This window comes from Tursiops truncatus, chromosome 17, assembly GCF_011762595.2.
Source record: "Tursiops truncatus isolate mTurTru1 chromosome 17, mTurTru1.mat.Y, whole genome shotgun sequence".
In the NCBI taxonomy this organism is placed as follows: domain Eukaryota; kingdom Metazoa; phylum Chordata; class Mammalia; order Artiodactyla; family Delphinidae; genus Tursiops; species Tursiops truncatus.
This window is the reverse complement of record NC_047050.1, coordinates 53,492,246-53,516,844: the sequence shown is the minus strand read 5'-3', so window position 1 is coordinate 53,516,844 and position 24,599 is coordinate 53,492,246. Positions and strand designations below refer to the sequence as shown.

At 34.5% G+C, this 24,599-nt stretch overlaps 1 protein-coding gene across 3 annotated transcripts in view; it reads left to right on the top strand.

Annotated features, from left to right (window-relative positions):
* The window catches only part of CSMD3 (CUB and Sushi multiple domains 3), a 1,081,491-nt gene that overhangs the window by 724,849 nt on the left and 332,043 nt on the right, over positions 1-24,599 (top strand). For all 3 annotated transcript variants that reach the window (XM_033843074.1, XM_019931944.2, XM_019931943.2), the window contains one exon: positions 18,526-18,695. In XM_033843074.1, coding sequence (XP_033698965.1) covers positions 18,526-18,695 — 170 coding nt within the window. The remainder of the gene's footprint in view (positions 1-18,525; positions 18,696-24,599) is intronic.

Here is a 24,599-nt window from a genome sequence, read left to right as displayed (position 1 = left end):
TGCAGATGAAGACACACGAGATTAAGTAACTTGCTCGAGGTCACATAGGTAGAACCCAGGTGAGAACCCAGGTGTTTGGACTCTAGACTCATTTTTAATTACTGTAGTATGCTGTGCCTCTAGTTAATGAATGTGAAGTACACCAAACATTGCCATTTCAATGGCAGCTCAAAGAAGCTTTGTGGCCATTCTTCATGGAAATAATCTGCTTCTAATACTAAATAACAGGAGAATGAGATTTTCTTTCCTTAATTCCAGAGATAATAAATTGCTTGTGCCTTCTAGTGAAAACAAGACTTATACTTAGTTCCCATAAATATTATTTTCTTCTACAGATGGAATTTATATAACAGAATACATTAATTTCACTCTTCCTTTATTATATTTTGTTTATGATAGCTCCAATATCCCTAGGGACTCTCTGTATATATAGTTGTGAGCTTTTACACTATATATATGTGAAAGCTACCCCAGAATACCACCGCTCTTTCTCATACAGCTTATAGTATGTAGGTTATAATTATGTCTTTCTTTAAGAGTCATATTTGGTGACAGCCTATTATAGATTTTGCAATTAGTAGTTACATTACTGGTTACATTTTATGATACGCACACATTCTATATCTTGTCCAAAGTGACTGTAAAAATATTTTATTTGAACCTTTTTGCTTCAGGTTAAGGTAGTTTTCAGCATGCTTCTAGGTACCAATTACAGTCCTATCTTAACTATCTGGAAAAATCAACAAACTCTCAATTAAAATTGTCAGGTTCAATAATTTCATGACTATTGCTTTTGGCATTTAAAAAGACATTTCAGGAAATGTGTTTAGATTGTCAATAGGTTAACTCTTGAGAATAAAAGCCCATATTTGTTCAACTTTTGTGAAACACCATACTGTCATGGTTCAGAGCTCCTAAATTAATCTCATGTACTGTGGGTTCTGACAGTTCAAGTTCATGTGTTTTATGATAGAATTTGGTATACTACATTTTGCATTGATCTATACACACACACAAAAAGGTTTTACTACTGTTAAATTTCAGCTCAAAATTTGTTCAGGAAATATAATGTTTTTTATTTATTTTATTTTTATTTTTTACATTTTTATTGTAGTATAATTGCTATACAATGGTGTGTTAGTTTCTGCTTTATAACATAGTGAATCAGTTATACATATACATATATCCCCATATCTCTTCCCTCTTGCGTCTCCCTCCCTCCCACCCTCCCTATCCCACCCTTCTAGCTGGTCACAAAGCACTGAGCTGATCTCCCTGTGCTATGCGACTGCTTCCCACTAGCTATCTATTTTAGATTTGATAGTGTATATATGTCCATGCCACTCTCTCACTTTGTCCCAGCTAATCCTTCCCCATCCCCGTGTCCTCAAGTCCATTCTCTACTAGGTCTGCGTCTTTATTGCCGTTTTGCTCCTAGGTTCTTCATGACCATTTTTTTTTTTTTTTAGATTCCATATATATGCGTTAGCATATGGTATTTGTTTTTCTCTTTCTGACATACTTCACTCTGTATGACAGACTATAGGTCCATCCAGCTCACTACAAATTACTCAATTTCGTTCCTTTTTATGGCTGAGTAATAGTCCATTGTGTATATGTGCCACATCTTCTTTATCCATTTATCTGTCGATGGACACTTAGGTTGCTTCCATGTCCTGGCTATTGTAAATAGAGCAGCAATGAACATTGTGGTACATGACTCTTTTTGAATTATGGTTTTCTCTGGGTATATGCCCAGTAGTGGGATTGCTGGATCGTATGGTAGTTCTATTTTTAGTTTTTTAAGGAACCTCCATACTGTTCCCCATAGTGGCTGTATCAATTTGCATTCCCAACTACAGTGTATGAGGGTTCCTTTTTCTCCACACCCTCTCCAGCATTTATTGTTTGTAGATTTTTTTTTGATGATGGCCATTCTGACTGGTGTGAGATGATATCTCATTGTAGTTTTGATTTGCATTTCTCTAATGATTAATGATGTTGAGCATTCTTTCATGTGTTTGTTGGCACTCTGTATATCTTCTTTGAAGAAATGTCTATTTAGGTCTTCTGCCCATTTTTGGATTGGGTTGTTTGTTTTTCTGATATTGAGCTGCATGAACTGCTTGTAAATTTTGGAGATTAAGCCTTTGTCAGTTGCTTCATTTGCAAATATTTTCTCCCATTCTGAGGATTGTCTTTTTGTCTTGTTTATGGTTTCCTTTGCTGTGCAAAAGCTTTTAAGTTTCATTAGATCCCATTTGTTTATTTCCATTTCTTTAGGAGCTGGGTCAAAAAGGCTCTTGCTGTGATTTATGTCATAGAGTGTTCTGCCTATGTTTTCCTCTAAGAGTTTGATAGTGTCTGGCCTTACATTTAGGTCTTTAATCCATTTTGAGTTTATTTTTGTGTATGGTGTTAGGGAGTGTTCTAATTTCCTTCTTTGACATGTAGCTGTCCAGTTTTCCCAGCACCACTTATTGAAGAGGCTGTCTTTTCTCCACTGTATATTCTTGCCTCCTTTATCAAAGATAAGGTGAGCATATGTGTGTGGGTTTATCTCTGGGCTTTCTATCCTGTTCCATTGATCTATATTTCTGTTTTTGTGCCAGTACCATACTGTCTTGATTACTGTAGCTTTGTAGTATAGTCTGAAGTCAGGGAGCCTGATTCCTCCAGCTCCTTTTTTCTTTCTCAAGATTGCTTTGGCTATTCGGGGCCTTTTGTGTTTCCATACAAATTGTGAAAGTTTTTTTTCTCGTTCTGTGGAATATGCCAGTGGTAGTTTGATAGGGATTGCATTGAATCTGTAGATTGCTTTGGGTAGTATAGTCATTTTCACAATGTGCATTCTTCCAATCCAAGAACATGGTATGTCTCTCCATCTATTGGTATCATCTTATAATGTTTTTTTAAAAAATTGAATTTGTTGTAGGTCATTGCAAAAAAACTGAATTTTTTATGATTATTTAAAATATATAATTCAAGAGGACTTTAAAGTGATAAAAGTATGGTATCCATATTACCAGTAAATAATATTTTTGTAGTATATTGTTTTAGAATAACAGGCTTTAGGTTTTACCTGACTGCTATGCTCTAAAAAAGCTTAAACAGGCTTCTTCAAATCGTAAACTTTCAATTCTCTAAAGACAACATAAAAAAAAATCTCAGAAATATTTTTTTAACATTATTTTAATTTAAAATCACTTTTTTATTTATGATCTTTCAAAGAAATTTAAGGTATTAAGTAAGCTTCCACTTAAGTTAGAAAGTCTTTAAATTTCAAAAAATTCATACTGTATATCTAAATTCAGCTCTTCTGTTCTATACTTATTAAATTAATTGAGTTTATATATTATGTTAATGACTGTGATTAATTAAATATATTACTAGGCTCTAAAGGGCTATTATCAGTTTTTATTCATTTTCTAAATTCCAGTTAATCATTTCAATACAGTGTAATTTTCATTTCATTCTGGGCCTGTCAATGTGTGCTATGTGATTGTCTTTGATAATTCTGCTTACAAAACGCACTGTAACCAATATTTAGACCTGGTGTTGTAATTAGAGAAAGGCAATATTACTACTAAACTACTACTATGATGACTAATACTACCACTTTTACTACTGTTTGTCATTTATTCAGTAAATACTATGTGCCCAGCCTGGTTCTAGACAATTTAAATTTATGATTTCTAATTCTCACTTAGTATAAGAATTTTTAATTAATTCACTGATAAGAAAACTGAGGCACAAAGTTGACTACTTGCCAAAAATCACTTGACTTGCAAGTGACAAAGCTGGATTTGAAGCCAGATGAATCTGATTCCAAAGCCCCTTCTGTGTACAGAGTTGTCATATGAAGGATCAACTTGGTTGCTGTGTTGAGGCTTCAAAGAGTGGCATTATCCTGGGCAGTTAGTCCCCTAATTCAGGACCAGATTGCAGGGTGTGAACTCAACTTTGTTGAAGCCCTCTCAGTGTATTTACATGCCAGGCAAGATTGTTAAATATATGTATTAATTTTTTGGAAGAGGGATATATTTCATTCCAACAATTGCACTATTCATTGTCATTATCATGTTCTTTCTGACATCAGGTTGCTAGGGATACCAAATCAGTAATCACAACATTGCTTGGAGATCTAAGAGTCAGAGAAAAATGAGATAAACAGGCTGGAAGGATATTTCTCCTAGGCCATTCCAGAGCTTTCAATGGCCTTCTCCCCCAGCTTCCTCCTCCCAACATACATACATATACACAGTTACGAACAACTTCAGGGTGAACCGAAGACCTCTGTTGCAAAGGTCCTGTGTATCTGTTCACCACAGACAGCTAATTTCTTTTTCTTAGAATTTATTTTTCAGACTTCCAGTTAACTAGTTCCTTCTAAAATAAAGTATTCTATTTCAAACCAAGATCTATACAAAGTTAGAAATTAAAATTAGTTTTAGTTTAAATCCCATTTTCTGTATGCCTCTTAGATGCCTGTCGCCAGGATTGGAATTTTAGTGTTTCAAAAACCTCTTAATAACCAATTTAGTACAGCAATGTTACCTTTTACACATGGTTCTTCATTCATTCCCAGATGCTTATGTTTAAGTTTTTAAAATACTTAGCTGTTACAGTCATGGTTTGGCATAAACATTAAAGTTGTTGAATTAATTCATCTCCCAAACTTACCGATTAGAGATAATCATAAACATAAAAAGGGAACCATCTCTATTCACATTTCCTGGGGTAAGAAATAGCAATTGGTCTTATTAAATCTATTTTTAAAAATATATACCTAGTTTGAGAAGAATATAGAACCTAGTTTGAGATTAATACTCTAAAGTACTATTTTAACTAATAAAAATTAACTGAGTATCCACTCAATTACACCAACTCTGGGCTGACCACTCTGCTAGACAATTGGGATATAGTGTCCCAGAGCAATGACAAGTTCCTTGACTTCAAAGGGCAAACAGTCTGAGGAAGACATAAACAGGTAAATAGGCAATTTCAATAGAGTGTAATAAATGCCCTAAAAGAGGAGTGACTTCCCAAAGGAAATGATCTCTAAAGGAAACTGAGGGATGAGAAGGCATTAGCTATGTATGGATGGGGAGAAAAAAATCTACTGAGGGGTAACAGCTTCTGCAAAAGGCGGGTATCAAAGAAAAGCAGAATACGTCTGTGGTACTGTTGACAAGCCACTTAGCTGCTGTTCACAGAGACAGGGCACAAAGCAAGCAGAGAAGGCTGTGGATTGAGAAGTTGGAGCAAATACCTTTTGCTTGGGGATTTGAGCTGCTATGGTATGTACAATTGGAGATGTGGACAGCAGGATATACAAAGCTGGAGATGGATAAAGAAAACTAGATTGGAAATAAATTTGAGAATCATAGATTGATCAATGAAATGAAAGAGGTGAAAGCATAAATTGTTAAGTCTAAAATAGTAGTCTAAAATAGTGTGCAAAAAAGCACACTAACAAAATGAAAACAAAAACCTCTATCTTAATAGCAGCAGTAGTGGAGAAAAAAGGAGCAAAGAAAGAAAAACAGAGCATAACAAACACTGGTAAAGGAAAAAGAAAAATACAGGCACTTTTAGATGGCAGTTTGCCAGAGCAATACTCAAACCATGTGTATAGAGATCATTTTCTTTCAGTTAGTTTTAGAACACGTGATTTTTGCTTGGCAGATTAATTTTTTTAAAAGTTTGTAATCCGCACTGTCTAAAAATATACACTGCAGGATCACAATATTTTTCCCTTCCAAATAAATTTTTTTCAAAAGAACACTGATCTCAAACTCTGCTTGGAACTCATCTACTGTAGAATCAGTAGTGTTGCTATGGAGAAGTCAGGGCTAGTCACCACTCTCCAGCTGGTCCTATAATTTATAATCGCCTGGCATGTTGCCCCATACTACAGTCTGTCCCCTAAATTCTTATGATTTATTTGTTACATCCTATTAAGATACAAGACAGAGAATGTACAGCTGTGATCTTCAAGGAATCTTCAACCCATCCACTGTGCCTAAGAAACTGGTACAGAGAAGACCAGGGAAGTGGAATAGTTTCTTATTCACAATCATGCAGACCTTAGTTCTCTTAAAATAAAAATTCCGTGTTTATATATCTGTCATATCCGGTTGGTAATGCCTCTTAAGAACATGAGGAACGTAATGAGATGAGACATCTCTTAGGAAAACCAAGGGCATTGTACAATTGTTTTTGCAGATTGCACTTCATGCCTGCAAAACCTGATTAAGTTTCACATTCTTTGTGGACTTTCCTCAACCTCTGCAGGCCAAACTGGTTATTCCATTCACACGGCTCCCATTGAAGTTGTTCATATGTGTTTTTAGAGCACATAGCACATCACATAGAAATTTATTTAATCTGTTTATTTCACTCCTCTACTCCCAGCAAATAGCACAGTGCCTGCTATGCATTAGAATTTCTATTCATCTATGTGTGTAAAATGTAACATTTTCATTCACAGTGCTATATTTTACATGCTTACATTTCTGTCACTTAAAGGAAATTTGGATTCTTATATTTTGTACTGACAAATTATTCTGTATTCAGTGTTGTTGTCCAGTAGACACAAGAAGGCACGTTTGAATTTAATTTCATTAGCTAGACTCTGTAATGGGAGTATATAATGATTCAGCGTGTGTTGTTGCCCACAACAAATGCCACACCAGAACCAATGCTTCATACCTAGTTTGAATACAAAAGCCATCTCCAAAGCCAATAGTCTGTTAAGGATCATGCTTTGGAACAAAACATACAGCTGGCACGATTAACGCTTAGCATCTTGCTTCTGATTGTTTGAATTATTTTTAGATTTCTGGACTTTATGTGTGTGTACATGTGTGGAATCCTAAGTGCTCATTCAAAATTCGACTACTTTTTTCTGAAGATATTTTTTTCTAACTCTTTTATCTATTAATATCAAGAAGATAGCAAATAATTAGTTAACTAAAGTGGCAAAACCCAAGATAGTTCATTTCCTTGGATTAATTTGGTACATTCCATAGAATGTAAATACTCCCTATCTTTCCTGTAAGGAATGTTTCGAAAGGTATTTAGCAACCAGAAGGTGTACCTGCTGGCATGTATGTAGTCTCGGGCTGGGACTCTAGCTCCTGATTTTTGTATTCACAGATGTAGACTCAAGGCTTACCTACATTATGACTGGCATTCCTCAGTCATTCTATCCCCTTGAAACCTTCGAAGTTGAGCTAAAACTTTCCATTGTGAAGTTATTTAGAAATTGTTAAATTGTTAGCATATTGATTTGTTTCTCTTGACATATTTAATTTGCAAAAAAATGTTTCAGTCCATAGTAAATCCTCTCACATCTTAAAAACTCACCTAAAATGCCGCATTTTTCAAAAATTAGTTACAGTTTGCTTTACAGTATATGCATGTAATTATTGAGTACTTAGCATGGTGCATTTTAATACAGTTTGAGGAGGAAAGCATGAGGCTTTTTCCTGAATTGAAATTGTGACATAATATACATTGAACAAAGAGAAGGCCTGAAGTCTACTCCTTTCATCCTCTGGAGTATAGCTAAGAGATGAGAATCAGAAGCTGATGCTCAGCTGATGAAGGGGCAGTCAGACCTAGGGACTTTCCTTATGAGTTTTATTTTGTTTTTGTTTGTTTTGTTTTTTAGGGATAGGGGACGGATCTGTTTCAGGATTTCTGCAGAACTGGAGAGGTACTAGTCAAAATGGCCTTTGGCCACTTACCTATTGGTTATTTAGATCATGTTATACAATTTTTCTTTATCACCACTAAGAAGGGAAGAAGTGAAATCAACAACAACTTGGATTTCAAACAGCTGGGAAAATCTCATATTTAGCACTACCATTTCAAACTTGATGGTAGGAACTAGGGAAATATTAGAGAATTGGGATTATGTATGTTACCCAAAGGACAGAGATTCTGAGAGACCAAAACATTCCTTTACATTTTGTTGAGACTCCTTCATAGTGTTTCTTTAAGTGTGAGAAACAGGGACATCCCTCTGCTCACAAAGGCTGTAGCTTAGAGCTTAGGGCAGGATCAACCATCATGCCAGAAATTATTTATAATAAATGCCAAACTTAGTTATGACTCTATTTGTGGAGATGAGCCTTGGAAGCAGTTCTTAAGAGCTTCAGGACTTTTTGAATTCAAAGAGAAATGTGGTAACCACCCCTGAAACCTTACCTGAAAAAAGTCATTTAAATGAAAAGTTGCATGTTACAGTTTGGAAAAACATATTATTGGTTTTGGAGAGTTTAAGTGGGAATAAATAACTATCTTCAGCTGAAAAATTGTGTGTTTTTTTTTCAATACCTGAACTTAGCTAACATATTCCTTAGACATTCATTATATTATACACTTCCCTCTTTAAACGTGCCCTTTTATATGCTTTAAATTTTTTTGCTTACTATAACATTTGGGTCATATAGTTTAGTAGTAGGGGGCACTCAATAGCATAGAAATCACTCTAATATTTAAGAAACCATGTGTCCCTTATTTGCTTCCTTATGCTTCATTTAAAAATATTAGAAAGACTGTGCTCACTCTAAAGTAATGCAGAAAAACAAAGAGGAAAATGCATAAAAAAGCTGTCTGGTCCCATCTCTTGCTTCCATTCTTCCGCAGTCCCAGGAGAGAACTTTATTACTCTTATGCTTAATCTAAGACTATTTTAGATGAAAGATATTGTATTTTAATTTCTGAATAGGAAACATGTTTTGATCATCCCTGATACCATTTTTTCACTAAATTTTAAAATAGTGAGCCATTTATCTAAAAACTACAATAGAATTTGTTGCTATATTCTTATAGTACTTTTTCTTATATGTATGTTGTTTCATAGTAGTAATCATAGTACATGTGGAATTCAAATGTGTGTCTTCACTTATCACATTAAAAATCACACAGATTTTCCCAAGTAACTTCCTTATTAGTCTAGGTTTAGGATACTAGACTATTAAGTCTTCAGAATCTGAGATGACTTTTGAAAACCCTGTTTAGCGTCTATATCTGTACTATTGTAACATAAACACGTCAAATCTTAAGTTCAAAAATAACCTAAAACAAAAATAACAAAAATAAAAAACAGAACAACTTCCACAAACATCAACAACAGAAAACCTTTCTTTAAATCTGAATCACTGCTGTCTATCCTTGTATCTTTCTACCTCCCTTTACAGCCAATATCATTAAAGTCCTTGTCTTACTCTTTTCCTTCCCAACCTCTTAACTACCCAAAGCAGTGAATTTTTATTATTCATCTTAATTTAACTCTCTCTGACATTTAATACTACTGAGAATTTTTTTCTTGAAACTATCCCCTCCCTATTCTTCCATGATACTACCTTCTGTGAATGTCCCTTTTGCCTCCCACTTAAATTCTGATGCTCCATGAATTCTGGACTTAGTTTGCTCTTCTTCTTAATTCATGTAGTCCCATGACTACAAATATGTCTAGCTGCTTAGTGGACTTCTCCCCCTGATATCCCATAGACATACAAAATTCATCACGTACAAAAATAAATTCATCAACGTACGCAAAGCCACTCCTCCTTCTATAACTTTTACTTTCAATCTCCTCTTCCTCCATCGTTTTAGTTCAAACGTTCACCATCTTCTAATTGACACACTACAATAAATATTCTCTAGGTTTTCATCCCTTTAGGAACCCAGGGCTATAATCCATTCCCCATAGAGCTGCCCTAATGGGTTTCTCAAATCTGATCATATTTTTCTCTCCTTAAAACTCTTCAGTGGATCTCCAGTGCCTATGTGATAAAATCTGAATTTCTTAGAATGGCATATGAGCTACCGGTTCTTCTAACTATGTCAATCTCATTTACCCATTTGTGCTTTCATTTTAGCAGTTCCCTTGGCCTGGAATCTCTTTTTCATATATTGTAATCACTTCTTTGATTCAGATCAAGGATAACCTATTCCATGAAGTCTTCCCTGACATTGTTGTCTCATTGATACTTTAAAATGTATAATTTCCTCATTTTTACCATCCCAGGCCATTGCACAAACTTGTATCACACTACAGATTACACATTTGTGCACATACCAGTTTCCCTGTCTGTCTGTCCTCTATACTACATATTACATGAGGATAAGGAACTTATCCTAAATGCCTAACATAGTATCTGGTATGTCTATAGGTATTATTTGTTAATAATATTATTTTTAGTGAGTAAATTAACTTTGCACAGTAGACCCTAAATAGCTGTGTAGGGAAGGAAGAAACCATGGAAGGACACTGTCAGGTTATCGGAATTCCTCCACACTTTTTCACTGAAAATAGTGTATTTGATTTTAAAAAAAGTTTTGAGCTTATGTCTTGGTAAAAGAATAATTCTGCATGGCAATAATGATTACTGTGATTTTTCATGGTAAAAAAATGAATATAGAAAATGCTATAAAATTGAATTTTTAAGGTGAAAAATAACAAATCCCAAATTAAATTCTTCCAGTGAAAAAATTTTAAGGCACTCTTGATCTGTAAATAACTTTAACAAGCACTAATCTGTGCTTGGATACATGCATGCAGTGTATTTAGAGAGTCTAGAAAGAGAAAGCCAGTTAAGTATCACTGTTGTCTAAGAAAAGCAAAGGCAAGGGAAAAAAACCTGACTTTATACAAGTAATACTAATGGTTCACATATTTTCAGTGGTGGCATAAGGAAATTAATAACTCTTTACACTCTAATTTTCACCCCCTTCTAAGAATCCAAGCACTGAGTATCTATTTGAGAAAAAGAAATCTGACAAAACATTTCTAAAGAACAAATGTGGGGACTTCCCTGGCGGTCCAGTGGCTCAGACTTCACACTCCCAACGCAATGGGCAAGGGTTCAATCCCTGGTCGGGGAACTAATGTCCCGCATGCAGCATGGCATGGCCAAAAACAAAGAAACAAAAGAGCGAATGTGTTATTAATACTGCCAAGTCATAAAGGAATATTAGAAGTGTTCCTAAATATATTAAATCTTATTAACATATTTTACTATATTTTACAGTTTTAGATGCCTGTTTCAAAAAAATTTAATATCTCTGAAATTAGTACGTATCTCACAATCAATGGCTACCATAGATTATTCACACATTTTTGCTTTCTTGTAAACATATAAAATAATGATGCATCTTTCAATGGTGTCTTAACTTGATGAAATACAGTAGAAATTAGATATGGAACAAAGTGCGCTCAATTAGCTGATAATAGCTAAAAAATAAAGTAAGTTCACATATATGACAGAAAAAAGTGATTGATTTGACTATGGCAGTTTCAGTGTCCCCACACCTTCCTATGTGAACACGATCACATATAACCATTATTTTTCCTCTGGTAATAATTTAACATATAGGAAATATATTTCTGCTTAATGCTATACTTTACTTGACTTAGGATACCATATGTTTAGGTTCGAAACTTTCTAAGATTTTTTGAATAATACAAGTCAAGTTTATTTTAATCACTTTCACAAAACAATTTTTAAAAACCCATGGTGCCTTCCAGCATAAAAGAAGAGATTCAACTGCAATGCAAATCTTAAAAATAATTGCAAACGTCACTAGTCATAGACATTTTTCAAATTTCCCAGCCAAGTTACTGAAAAACATTTTACCTGTTTATCTGAAAATATATGACTGTGTGCAATAGACGCTACCAGGTTCTGTTGTTGTTGTTGTTGTTTTGTGTTTTGTTTTTATCCCAGTAATGGAGATTAATGATGCATAGGCTGTCCTGTTTTTTAGTAAGAAAAATATGAAATTCAGTGGGTATCCTTGGTCTACTGAATTCCTCACTGTAGCTATGACTCTTATCACCTGAGTCCAGTACACATATCTCTCTTACTCCAATCCAACCAAAGCCACATTCATCAAAGTATTATTTTCAACTAAGCAAAGAGTTTCATTTTGGTAACTCAAATAGATTTCTTAATCTGTAGGTTTAAATTAAAAAAATATTTTATATGAGTAGGATTTGTTTTTCACAAAATTAAGGCATCATAATAAACAGCATGTGGACTGGAGATTGCACAGAAAATATTTATATCCTATAAAGAGCCCTGAGGGCCTATTCTCCAAAAATGTTTCCCTAACGCTCTGCTAAATTATGTAATGTTTTCATATTATTAATTCCGGTCATTTAAAGATGACCTCTCAGTTAAAATCAGAGAGAAGAAACATTATCACATGATTAATAGTGATTATTTAACATTGATTATTTTGTAGGAAATTCATATTAACAAATTTAGGGTTTATAAGTTAGTGACATCAGTTATCAAGAACATGTATTCATTCTAGACCAAATAATAAAAACAAGGTGCTGTGCTCATGTTAAGGTAGGGAATAGTGTCCTTTCTTCACTTCCACAGAACATTGCAAACCTGAACTCTGAAGCAATTCTTTTCTAACTCAAAATCTCAAAAAAATTTTTTATGAATGTAGCTCATTCAATCTTCTCCTCTATTCTTCATCTTCTGCAACCAACTTAGTGACATTTTCCTTTCATACACACCTCAAAAGAACATTTTTTTTTCCCCTACTGTACCAGATAAACAACAAAAGAAACCCTACCTCTAACTAGATGTTACACAAAGTTTTTCTCATACTGGGTCTTTTAGTTCTCAGAACCTGTCATGGGCCCCCCCATAGTGTTTTCAGACATGTTCCTTCTGTGTGGGATATTCTTTCTCCCAACCCGCCTTCTGCCATCACCCTTAATATCCTCATTTCAGTCCTTCAGGGAAGTGTTGACTTTACTCAGAACAGTCAGGGCTTCCAGTTACATGTTTTCACGTACTATATGTTTATTTGAATGATTATGTAGTAAACATCTGTCGTTCCACTGGAAAGTAAGTTACATGAGGAGCTCCAACACTCTGCCTCCCACATGCAGTACAGAGTAAGAATTTAATAAATATTTATCAAATGAATCAATCAGTTTTTTCCAAATCAGAGCATATTATTATCTGCTTCTAGCCATTTTAAACATCTTAGTATACATTACCTGTCAAGGTACTCTGTTAAGCTTATATTTATTATGACAGATGTTTCACAGACACATATTACATTACATGTGCAATTTGTCACAGCATCTGACCGAAACCCTAGCATTGCCCTGATGCAATAAGTCCCAGATTTGTGTTTGTTCAGTGACAGCTGAATACCGTCCATAAATGTCACTGTGGTAGGAGATGATGGCTATTTTTCAACTCAGCTTTATCACTTGGATTTTAGGACTTCCTTTACTCAAATTACGCTTTCCTGTGTAGTTGATGGGTTTTGTCTTTTTTTTTTTTTTTTTTTTTTTTTTTTTTTTTTTTTTGCGGTACACGGGCCTCTCACTGTTGTGGCCTCTCCCGTTGCGGAGCACAGGCTCCGGAAGCGCAGGCTCAGCGGCCATGGCTCACAGGCCCAGCCGCTCTGGGGCATGTGGGATCTTCCCAGACTGGGGCACGAACCCGTGTCCCCTGAATCGGCAGGCGGACTCCCAACCACTGTGCCACCAGGGAAGCCCCCCCTTTTTTTTTTAAGTAACCTTACCTTCCTACAATCAAATAGCCATTCCTCTCCTCTCTTGAGGTTAGCTGTTGTGCTGCTAGTTCCTCTTCTCAGTTAATTTTAACATATCTTGAGAGTATTCAGTAACAGTTTGCCAATATTCATATATTCTCACTTTAAAATGTGCCTTGTAAAAACTTGCTGTGGTAGTTATGTCATATACAATGAAAATGTTGTAGTTTGGATATTTTTCCTGGACATTCATGAACATTGCAGCCATGACTATTTGTGAGAATTATCTCTTATACTTCCACATGACATTGTTTCACTTATTCCTTTCACCATCACAGCCACCCAATGCTGGAAAGAACCGTAACAGTATTATTTAATATCAAGTCATTTTTTTTCCTTATTTGGACCCTGAAACTGCATCACTTGGGGACCAGAGGTGGTGCTTACATGTGGAGAAAACACCATGTACAAAGGCTTAGAGTGTGACACTGTGGCAAAGGGCCAGTAGCTCAGGATAGGTGAATTACAAGGTCCATGGGAAAGAATTGTGGGTAATAGCTAGAAAGGCAGCGGTAACATTATAAATGGCCTTGTTTGGCATTCTGTGGATTTGATTTGCTGATGGTGAGTATTTGTTAGGCAGAAGGTACAGGATCAGATTTGCATTTGGAAAATATCATTCTTAGGTTATTGCACAACAGACCAGACATAGAAGTATGTTCATTGCTAGACTGGGGCAGAAGGTCAAACTGTGGTAAGTTAATTGTTAATTTCAACATTCGATCCTGTTCAATTCCAGTTGGCAAGCAAGACTGCTGTAGCCTAAGGGTGGAAAGAAAGCTTATACAGGGCAAATGTTAGTACTACATGGAGTGCTGGGGAGCCAGTGTTTTGTATACTTTAAAATTAAAAGGTAAAATCAAAGATGAGGTTCCATGTAAAAATAAGTTTATTAATCACCTAGCTTCTGGAGTTTGGCACTGTGGCTAAAGAAGTTCCTCCATAACTTATTGTTAGTAGAAAATTTTATTTTATTGAAACTCATCAAAAAATAAACTTGTTCATTTTCCTGTATATGTAGTTAGAACATTCTGAACAAATTTTTATCATTTTATGTTTCAAGATCTTTTCTTGATATGAGATTATCATTCTGAACGTTAATAATTATGTATAATGGAATGCAGATTTATAAATTATATGTGGGATGAATGTATTCTGACCTCCAGGACATACCCCAGCCTGCACAAAATAATCCTCTTAATTTTTAATATAATGTCCTTAAATACTGTGTGCATTGGTTAAAGTGTAAAGAAAAAAGTGAACCAACTACCAGTTTATCTGGGATGGTCTCAATTTACAACTGCTGTGTGGGATAATTATTAATAATGCCTCCTTTCATACTGAAAGAGTACTTTGATCTGGAAGAGAAATTATATGTTCACCCTTTTAACACCATAGGTGATGACTGATAAATAAATCCCAGGGTAAATCCCAGCTCTGATACACACCATTTGTTCAATTTTAGGAAGAAAACTCACTTCGGTGTCTTCATCTATGAAACTGGAGAAAATAAGTTTTACCTTGTAGATTTGTACCTTTATGAAGAATAAATGCAGAGTTGGCTTTATGGATGTGAAACCCATGCAGTCCCACAGTGGGGAGCTTCATGCTGGGAAGGGCCATGCTTTGTTTAATGCTCTACTGATCTCTTGAAATTGTTAACATGTTTTCAACAAGTGTAGTACATTTTCCTTTTGTACTGGGCCCCATAATTTATGATGAGTCCTGATTAAATGAGAAATGTGCTAATTTAATCCAAATTTTCTTCCTTAATTCTTCCGTTCTGGTTTAAGTCCTGATTTTATTTCACCAAGTAGAAAATCATTTATAGTCATTTTATAATGCAAATGTCACTGGAAATATTCAATAAACAATCTGTAAGAGGTATAGAAAAGTTTTATTTGAGCCAAACAGGATTATAGTCCGGGAGACAGCCTCTCAGATAACTCTGAGGAACTGCTCCAGAGAAGCATGGTTTTCAGCACAGTTTTATATCTTTTCAGAACAAAGAAAGTCAAGCAAGTTGGGGATACATCCCTTTAAGGTTTAAAAAAAAAAAAAAAAACAGATCAGCATGTGTACAGCAAGTCAGTATGTCATTGGCATCTGTGAAGGGAGTCTTACTACCAAAGGAGTACCAGCATTGGCATCCCAGGAAAGGAGGCATTTAATCTTTATTTTTAACATGGGCATTCTTTGCTTCTGGTCAGTGTACACTTTTTTTTTTAATGATTAAAGCAGATGTACAATGTATGTCCAATAAGCCACAAACAGGCTGTTTTAATTAGCATAAAATTCAAGTTAAATAATGTATTAGCCAGAATGATTTCCCCATACCCCAATATGTGAACATTTCTTCCATTAAAATCAACTGAAAATTAAAATATAACAAAAGCAGGTTATTGTTGATATGAAAGGAAAATTTCCTTTATATTTTACACTAAAAACCAGTGTTTATAGTAGAAGGCACTTACTACCTATTCAAATTTTGAGAACATTACAATAAATTATTAGTATATTTTGAAGTAAATTATCATTTGGCCTTTATTTGGGGGGTGTTATATTCAGTTAAAATAATTTTAATATCATAAATAATTCTCCAAAATTAGAAAGAGTCCTCTGGCTTTTCACACCTAAGTGTCTTTCTACACCTGAATAGTCACACTGGGGACAGTATAAATATCCTAAACTATTTTTCTTTGTATACAACATGATGCCACCATTAGTACTTATACTTAAAATATTCATAATAATAGCTTTAATGTTATCAAGCTCTTGTTGTATGCCAGTTTCCTGCTAAATGTTCTACATGTATTATCTACATATAATAATACACACACACAAACATCCCTATGAAGAGGGTACTATTATTTCCATAATAATAATTACAATATTGAGGCTTAGAGAGAATAAATAACTTGCCAAAGCCATATAGATAGAAGATAGAGCTTAATTTTGAAACTAATCTTTGAATTTTAAAGCCTGAGCTGCTAATCAGTATTTCAGTATTTTGCAAGTTGGCATTCAAGTACATATTCTCAGAATTACATGATTCTATAACATAGTTTAAAACTGTCTGTATTCCCTAATAAATAATCTAACTGATAAACATATATGTGTATTCTGGATCATCTGTATGACCTGGGAACTTTTGTCTCCATGCCCCCACAAGCATGCCTAGATTCTAATAAGCTAGTGAGGAGGAAATGAGGCAGATTTAAAATGTAAATGATTCCTCTAAGATCAAGAACAAGACAAGGATGTCCACTCTAGTCACTTTTATTCAACATAGTTTTGGAAGTCCTAGCCACGGCAGTCAGAGAAAAAAAAGAAAGGAATCCAAATTGGAAAATTAGAAGTAAAACTGTCACTGTTTGTAGATGACATGATACTTACATAGAAAATCCTAAAGATGCTACCAGAAAGTTACTAGAGCTAATCAATGAATTTGGTAAAGTTGCAGCATACATAATTTATACACAGAAATCTCTTGCATTCCTATACACTAACAGTGAAAGATCAGAAAAAGAAATGAAGGAAACAATCCCTTTTACCATCACATCAAAAAGAGTAAAATACCTAGGAATAAACCTACCTAAGGAGACAAAAGACCTATACTCCAAAAACTATAAGATACTGATGAAAGAAACCAGACATGACACAAACAGATGGAGAGATATACTATATTCTTGGATTGAAAGAATCAATATTGTGAAAATGACTGTACTACCCAAAGCAATCTACAGGTTCAGTGCAATCCCTATCAAATTACCAATGGCATTTTTCACAGAATTAGAACAAAAAAATGTACAATTTGTGTGTAAACACAAAAGACCCCAAATAGCCAAAGCAATCTTGAGAAAGAAAAATGGAGCTGGAGGAATCAGGCTCCCTGACTTCAGACTATACTACAAAGCTACAGTAATCAAAACAGTATTGTGTTGGCACAAAAATAGAAATATAGATCAATGGAACAGGATAGAAAATCCAGAGATAAACCCACGCACCTATGGTCACCTAATCTATGACAAAGGAGGCAAGAATATTCAATGGAGAAAAGACAGTCCCTTCAGTAAGTGGTTCTGGGAAAACTGGACAGCTACATGTACAAAAATGAAATTAGAACACCCCCTAACATCGTACACAAAAATAAACTCAAAATGAATTAAAGACCTAAATGTAAGGCTGACGCTATAAAACTCTTTAAGTATTATTAAAATAGAAATAATTTAAATCAATATTGGCAGTTTATGAATTTTTTGTTTTTGTTTTACCTTAAAAGGTCTTGAAGGAGCTTTATTGGGTGACACTTCATGTGACTGATTGTTAGCATCATATCATTGGTTCTTATTATTATTTTATGCTTTGTTAAAATAATATTATTATTATTGATATTATACTGACTGCTCCATCTTGATCATTTTCATTTCCTCATTAGGTTTTTTTCTTTTACCTGATTTTTGTTAATGTTTAAGTATTTAAACAGTAAAGCATTTAAAGGTACAGAATCATTCTAAAATGAAATTGATCTCTTCCCTTTTTTATACTTTAAAATAAGTAAATTATAAATTTAAACATAATAAGTTAATCAGAGATCTACAAACTTAAAATACATCCTGAAAATCTTTTGCCCTCATCCTTTTCCATGCTATCCTTTCATCCAAGGTTGGGGGGGAAATACTGAAACTATTGTGTATTTCTATTTATGTACAGTGTTCTGTCCAGAGGCAGTAGTCCCTTCTTCCTATCTATTATATGAGAAGGAGTGATTCATCTACAACGTAAAGCCCTTCTGTACATTATTTTCATGTTAGCCTCTAGCTAAAATAAAATACATTTACACTTCCATACATTACATTACTTGAAATGATAATGCTTTCTATTAAACTGTACTTCAATATTCTGTTTTACCTGCAGCTGAATGTGGTGCATCTGCAACAAGTAATGAAGGAATTCTGCTCTCTCCGAATTATCCACTCAACTATGAAAACAACCATGAATGCATTTATAGTATTCAGGTTCAAGCAGGAAAGGGAATCAATATTTCAGCCAGAACATTTCATTTAGCACAAGGAGATGTTCTTAAGGTAGGTGAACTCAGAATATTTATATTTTGATCATTTTAGTCATTAAGTATACATTAATACATATATACATGTATATGATATATATGTATATGTAATCAACCATAAGTTGATTCTGCCGTTCATGGATTTAAATTATACATTATTTCCCATTTTCCTGTCAGTATTTTTACTGAGATAGAATGTTTTCTTTCTAATGTTTATTTATAATAAGTAAATTTTGATTTTATGATACATGAATTATTTTTCATGACATAAACCCATTTATAATATTGTTTTGAAAAGCAAAATACAGAATTTTTTGTAATGGAAGAAAAAAGATGTCTAGTGAAAAAAATGTCTAGTGAAAATGCCCTAAGATATTACCAATAGCTATTCACTTCCTCTACTCCAGTAGTCTCTCCTGTGCTTTGTAATTTAGTTTCTGAACCCAATTTGCTACATAGCTGTTTTCTTTTTTTTTAACATCTTTATTGGAGTATAATTGCTTTATAATGGTGTGTTAGTTTCTGCTTTATAACAAAGTGAATCAGCTATACATATACATATATCCCCATATCTCCTCCTTCTTACATCTCCCTCCCACCCTCCCTATCCCACCCCTCTAGGTGGTCACAAAGCACTGAGCTGATCTCCCTGTGCTATGTGGCTGCTTCCCACTAGCTAGCTATTTTACATTTGGTAGTATATATAAGTCCATGCCACTCTCTCACTTCGTCCCAGCTTACCCTTCCCCCTTCCCATGTCCTCAAGTCCATTCTCTACATCTGTGTCTTTATTCCTGTCCTGCCCCTAGGTTCTTTAGAACCATTTGTTTTTTGATACATGAATTTTAATGTTTCAATAACACCAAAATAAGAACACTTTCATGCCAAATATCTTATATTCAATAAATATTATCTATGAAACATAATCCATAAATGGACATTTATTTATTTTTATTTTGATGTTTATTAAGTAACTTATTTCTGTTGATGCATAGATAACTCTTTGCATTTATGACTATGAAAAAGTTTATAATTTATGAATATATCTAACAATATCTATAAATTATTTAAGAAAAAATATACCTTGTTGATAATAAACATTTAGGACAAAATTTGTTAATTTATTTAAAAAATTTGAAATAATCAAATTTAAAGATACGATTAAAGGGAGTTCCCTGGTGGCTAGTGGTCAGGACTCAGTGCTTTCACTGCTGTGGCCACAGGTTCAGTTCCTGGGTGGGGAACTAAAATCCTGCAAGTGGCACGGCGCTGCCAAAAGAAATTTTTTTTAATGATCCGATTTTAGGCAAATGAATATTTTCATACTTGCTGATCCATATTTTTCAAAGTAAGTGTTTTGATAAATATAGTTTATATTCATTATCGGAATAAAAGTAAACACTTCTATAAAATCACATTTAAATATTTAAAAAATGATCACATACATTTTTTTTCTCATTATCAAGATTTCATTAATCCAGGTAAGAAATTCAACATATTTCTGTTTTCACAAATCTTGAAAAAATTTATGATATCCCAGGTTGACTGGGGTGGGGGACTTTTATTTAAGCAGTGATTTTAAGGTTGTTGGTTATGTTCTTCTTTTAAAAAGAATATTAATTTGATGATAATTGATGGTTCTCTAACACAGTTCTTTATGCTTGTAAGATTTGTATAGACATGGGAAAGATTTCCTGCAGTACACTTAGATATATACAATTTTAGTATTAATTTAGAGCCATTCTCAATTTTTGTGCTTTTCCTCAATAGGCAACAGAAACTCACTGTATTATATCTTCAACTTCCAGTTCATTGTTTGGATTTTCCTGTTAAAATAGGTTTATTTGCTAAATTGGAGTCAACATTGAGATTAATGGGATACTTGTACTTAGAATTAAGGCAGTGGTTATTTATTTATTTATTTATTTATTTGGCTAACTGTGGGGAAAAACTGTATCAAGGTATAGATCAGAAATATGAGTGTAGCTACTAAACTGTATCACATAGCAACAATAATAAACATGTATTTGTAAGTTAAAAGTCAGGAAATGCTTCCCCATGCCTACCACAATCCTTCCTAAAATATTTCTCTGCTCTCAGTGATGCTTGACATTTCTACATTACTTTTCCATACTGAATGATGTTTATTTTTTGGAAAATTCATTAGGGATAACAAGTGATGCTTTTTTTAAAAAATAGCCCTAATATGTTTCTCAGAGTGCTTTCTAACGTATTACTTATTTGAAGTAAAGTCATATGCATTTGTGATGTGTGTTCCCTTGAGGAAGGATGGGACCTCAGTAATAAGTGACAGTGTGAGGGGACATGATGGTGAGAGACAAAGGAAAGCAGAAAAACTCAATTTAAGGCCCTTTAGTGGATTTCATTAAATAGTGACTTTTCTTTCATGAGTGAAAGGATGAAAATTTATATTCCCAGAAATTTTTTAAAAATTATGTCTTTCCTAGAATAAATATATGTTTTCCAAAGTTGAAAAGATTATATACTAAAATTAACCTGGAAACACACCAATTCAATTATCCTTCTACTGATAGTCTAACCTGGGATTTATTCTAAATTACCACATTAAAAGGACTTCAGTAAGCCATACTACAGAGATGGTTGGGGATGGGCTTTTAAACGCTGTCTGTCTTCATGATCTCTCCACCAGTGTAAGATGTAAAATGCTTGTATGTTATTCTTCTCATTAATTCCATGGATGACTATTAGGTCAAAGATACCTACTGACACAGGCACAGTTAGGCATGCACAAACAGACAATGTACTCCGCAAAGGACAAATGATTACTTCTCAAAGACAGTTAAGCCCAGAGTCCTATCAGGATGGAAGGTCATTTGCCTCACTGCAAACTAATCCATGAGAGCCCATTCTCAACCCCAGCACTTTCCAATATTAAACCTACTAGAGTCAGTTCTCTTTCTCCATTCCAACTAAGACATAAGAAGAAATAAGAAAAAAAAATAGCCCATTATGGAACTCTCTGCCCCTTGACTGAGAGATTTAAAAGCACTGTTTTTCTTTATGTGGTAGGATCGGCTATGTTCTTTGGAATGACATTCTCTTGTAATCTTTACATGTATAAGGCTTGGAAGAAGGTTTGTTTTCTTCTGGTTTCACTTACTATATTACATCACTGTATTGGATTCTGATAAAAACAAAACAGCAACAACAATAAAAAACAATGTGTGTTATTTATCTATATCTATACACACACAAAAACAACTTTCCTTTCCAGTAGCTCATCCTGTAGGATGATGCTTGTTTACTCATTCACCCACTCTCTCTCTCCCTCCTCTTGCTTTTTATAAACACCTTAGTTATTTATAACCACACTAGCAAAGTTTCAGTAGATCTGGGGAAAGTAGGTTCAGTTGGTTTGCACCTGGGATTAAGGAATTTTATAAAGCCCTCCAGATTATGTGATGACCAGCAGGTTTGGGAATTATGAATGTATCTTTCCTTGGTTCTTTTACTTTCAATGGGCAATAATATTGAACTTCCCAATCCCTCACTCAAAATATGTAACTTAATTAATTCTTTTAATTAACATTTATAGATGGTGTTTATTATATGTAGGCTCTAAACTGTCAATAATGAATAGCTCTCCTTGTCAGCTGGATAGGAAAAAAGCTGAATACCAATCAGAAATACTAGTTATGTTTTTGTTGTCGCTGTGTTTGTTTTTATTTTCAGAAAAAGACTAAGCACTGTGTTTAGATAAAGAAATGTAGCAGGGAAATAATTCAAGACAATCTTTTTACCACAGTCAGCATTATGAAGTTTAAAGACATTTCTTACGCAAAATGTAGACTAAATGGATTATTATGGAGAAGAGCCAGTAAAATATCCCAAAATTGGTTTTGAGAGTCCAAAAGAAAGGGTTAGGAGATGTATATCATATTTATGAAAAACTAGATAGTTGAAGGACTTAATAACATTCTTCTAGAAATATGATGAGAGGGTTATTAATGTGTTGCTATTGTTGTTTTCTAAGACGTATTATTTTTAAGCTCTTTCATAACCTATTTGTGAATCTTTGGCAGTACCACGTGTGAGAGCCTATTGTTAAATTTTCAGTACTTTTGTGAGCTGGTTGTTAAACATAGCCATTATTAAAAATTAAATTGTTACAATTGAATTACAATTAAATTAAAAAACAAAGGTAATAAATGCAACTTTTTCATTTCCTAATTATTTTACTACTTTAACTATTATCGGTGCTTTTTTTTTTTTTTTTTTTTTTTTGCGGTACGCGGGCCTCTCACTGTTGTGGCCTCTCCCGTTGCGGAGCACAGGCTCCGGACGCGCAGGCCCAGCGGCCATGTCTCACGGGCCCAGCCGCTCCGCGTCATGTGGGATCTTCCCGGACCTGGGCACGAACCCGCGTCCCCTGCATCGGCAGGCGGACTCTCAACCACTGCGCCACCAGGGAAGCCCTTATCGGTGCTTTTGAGGTTACTTATATATACTGTATCTGTGTGTTGGAAATACTATGTCAGCTTGTCCATCTCTTCCCAACTCTGTATTCAACAATGTCACATTGATAGCTTGATATTAGCCATAGTAAAGTGTTTACACTGCAGAAATTGGCAAATACTACAAACTCTGACTTGATTTATTGCTTTGCTCATTGTCAGTACATAAGTAGAAATGGGTTGTATCTGTAGCCATTATATTATGAATAGCACAAAAAATTGAGAAAATATCTTTTCTAGTATTTGAAAACTATTATTCAGTTTCGCAAAGAAGTTGCTCATATCATTTACAAATCAGTGACATTCTGATATAACATCGTTTTGATGTTTCATTTTCATCTCACTTGTTAAAAAAAAAATCAAGCAATAGGGCTTCCCTGGTGGTGCAGTGGTTAAGAATCTGCCTGCCAACGCAGGGGACATGGGTTTGAGCCCTGGTCCGGGAAAATCCCACATGCCGCGGAGCAACTAAGCCCGTGCGCCACAAGTACTAAGCCTGTGCTCTAGAGCCCACAAGCTGCAAATACTGAGCCCGTGTGACACAACTGCTGAAGCCTGTGCGCCTAGAGTCCATGCTTTGCAACAAGAGAAGCCACTGCAATGAGAAGCCTGCACACCTCAGAGAAGAGTAGCCCCCGCTCGCCGCAACTAGAGGAAGCCTGCATGCAGCAACAAAGACCCAATACAGTCAAAAATAAATAAATAAATAAAATTTTTTTTAAAAAATCAAGCAATGTTCATTTAAGAACAACTTTTGTCTGTAAGTTGCAGTTATAAGTTGCAGCTACAAAAGTTTGGCAAAAAACACTGAAAGCACTCTGTAAGAATCAATTAGCTCTATGGAATTTTCAATAATAAGTATTGTATATTTTATTCCTGTGTATAAATAGGATGCTACACATCCCTTAAATCAGTGATTCACAAATGACAGTCTGTGAGCCAAATCAGACTGACACCTCTTTCTGTAAATACAGTTTTAATAGGAGAAAGCTGTGTTTATTCATTCACATTGTCTACGGCTGCTTCTGTGCTAGAAAGGCAGTATTGAGTAGCTGCCACAGAGATGTTAACAGCCTAAAATATTTACTATCTAAACCTTTTCAGAAAAAGTCTGTCAATCTCTCTTTATATCAATAAAATTTACTTAAAAAACATATATATGGGTATGTACATTCACCAGTTTGGTTTGTTTGAGAGCTGGGTTTTAAATATTTTCTAGCCCACCAGTGATCTCATAAGTCTACCACGTGTATCTACTAACTCTGCTTGTTGTTCACTGATAATCCTCTGTTATTTCTCCCTTCAAAAGCACTCTGTAAATATCCATTTGTATAGAGTGCTATGATAGGCCTCATAAAACCCCTTTCTCCCCTACTGAGATCACAGAAGTGAAATGATGTGTGACATTCCAATCAGCTTTGATG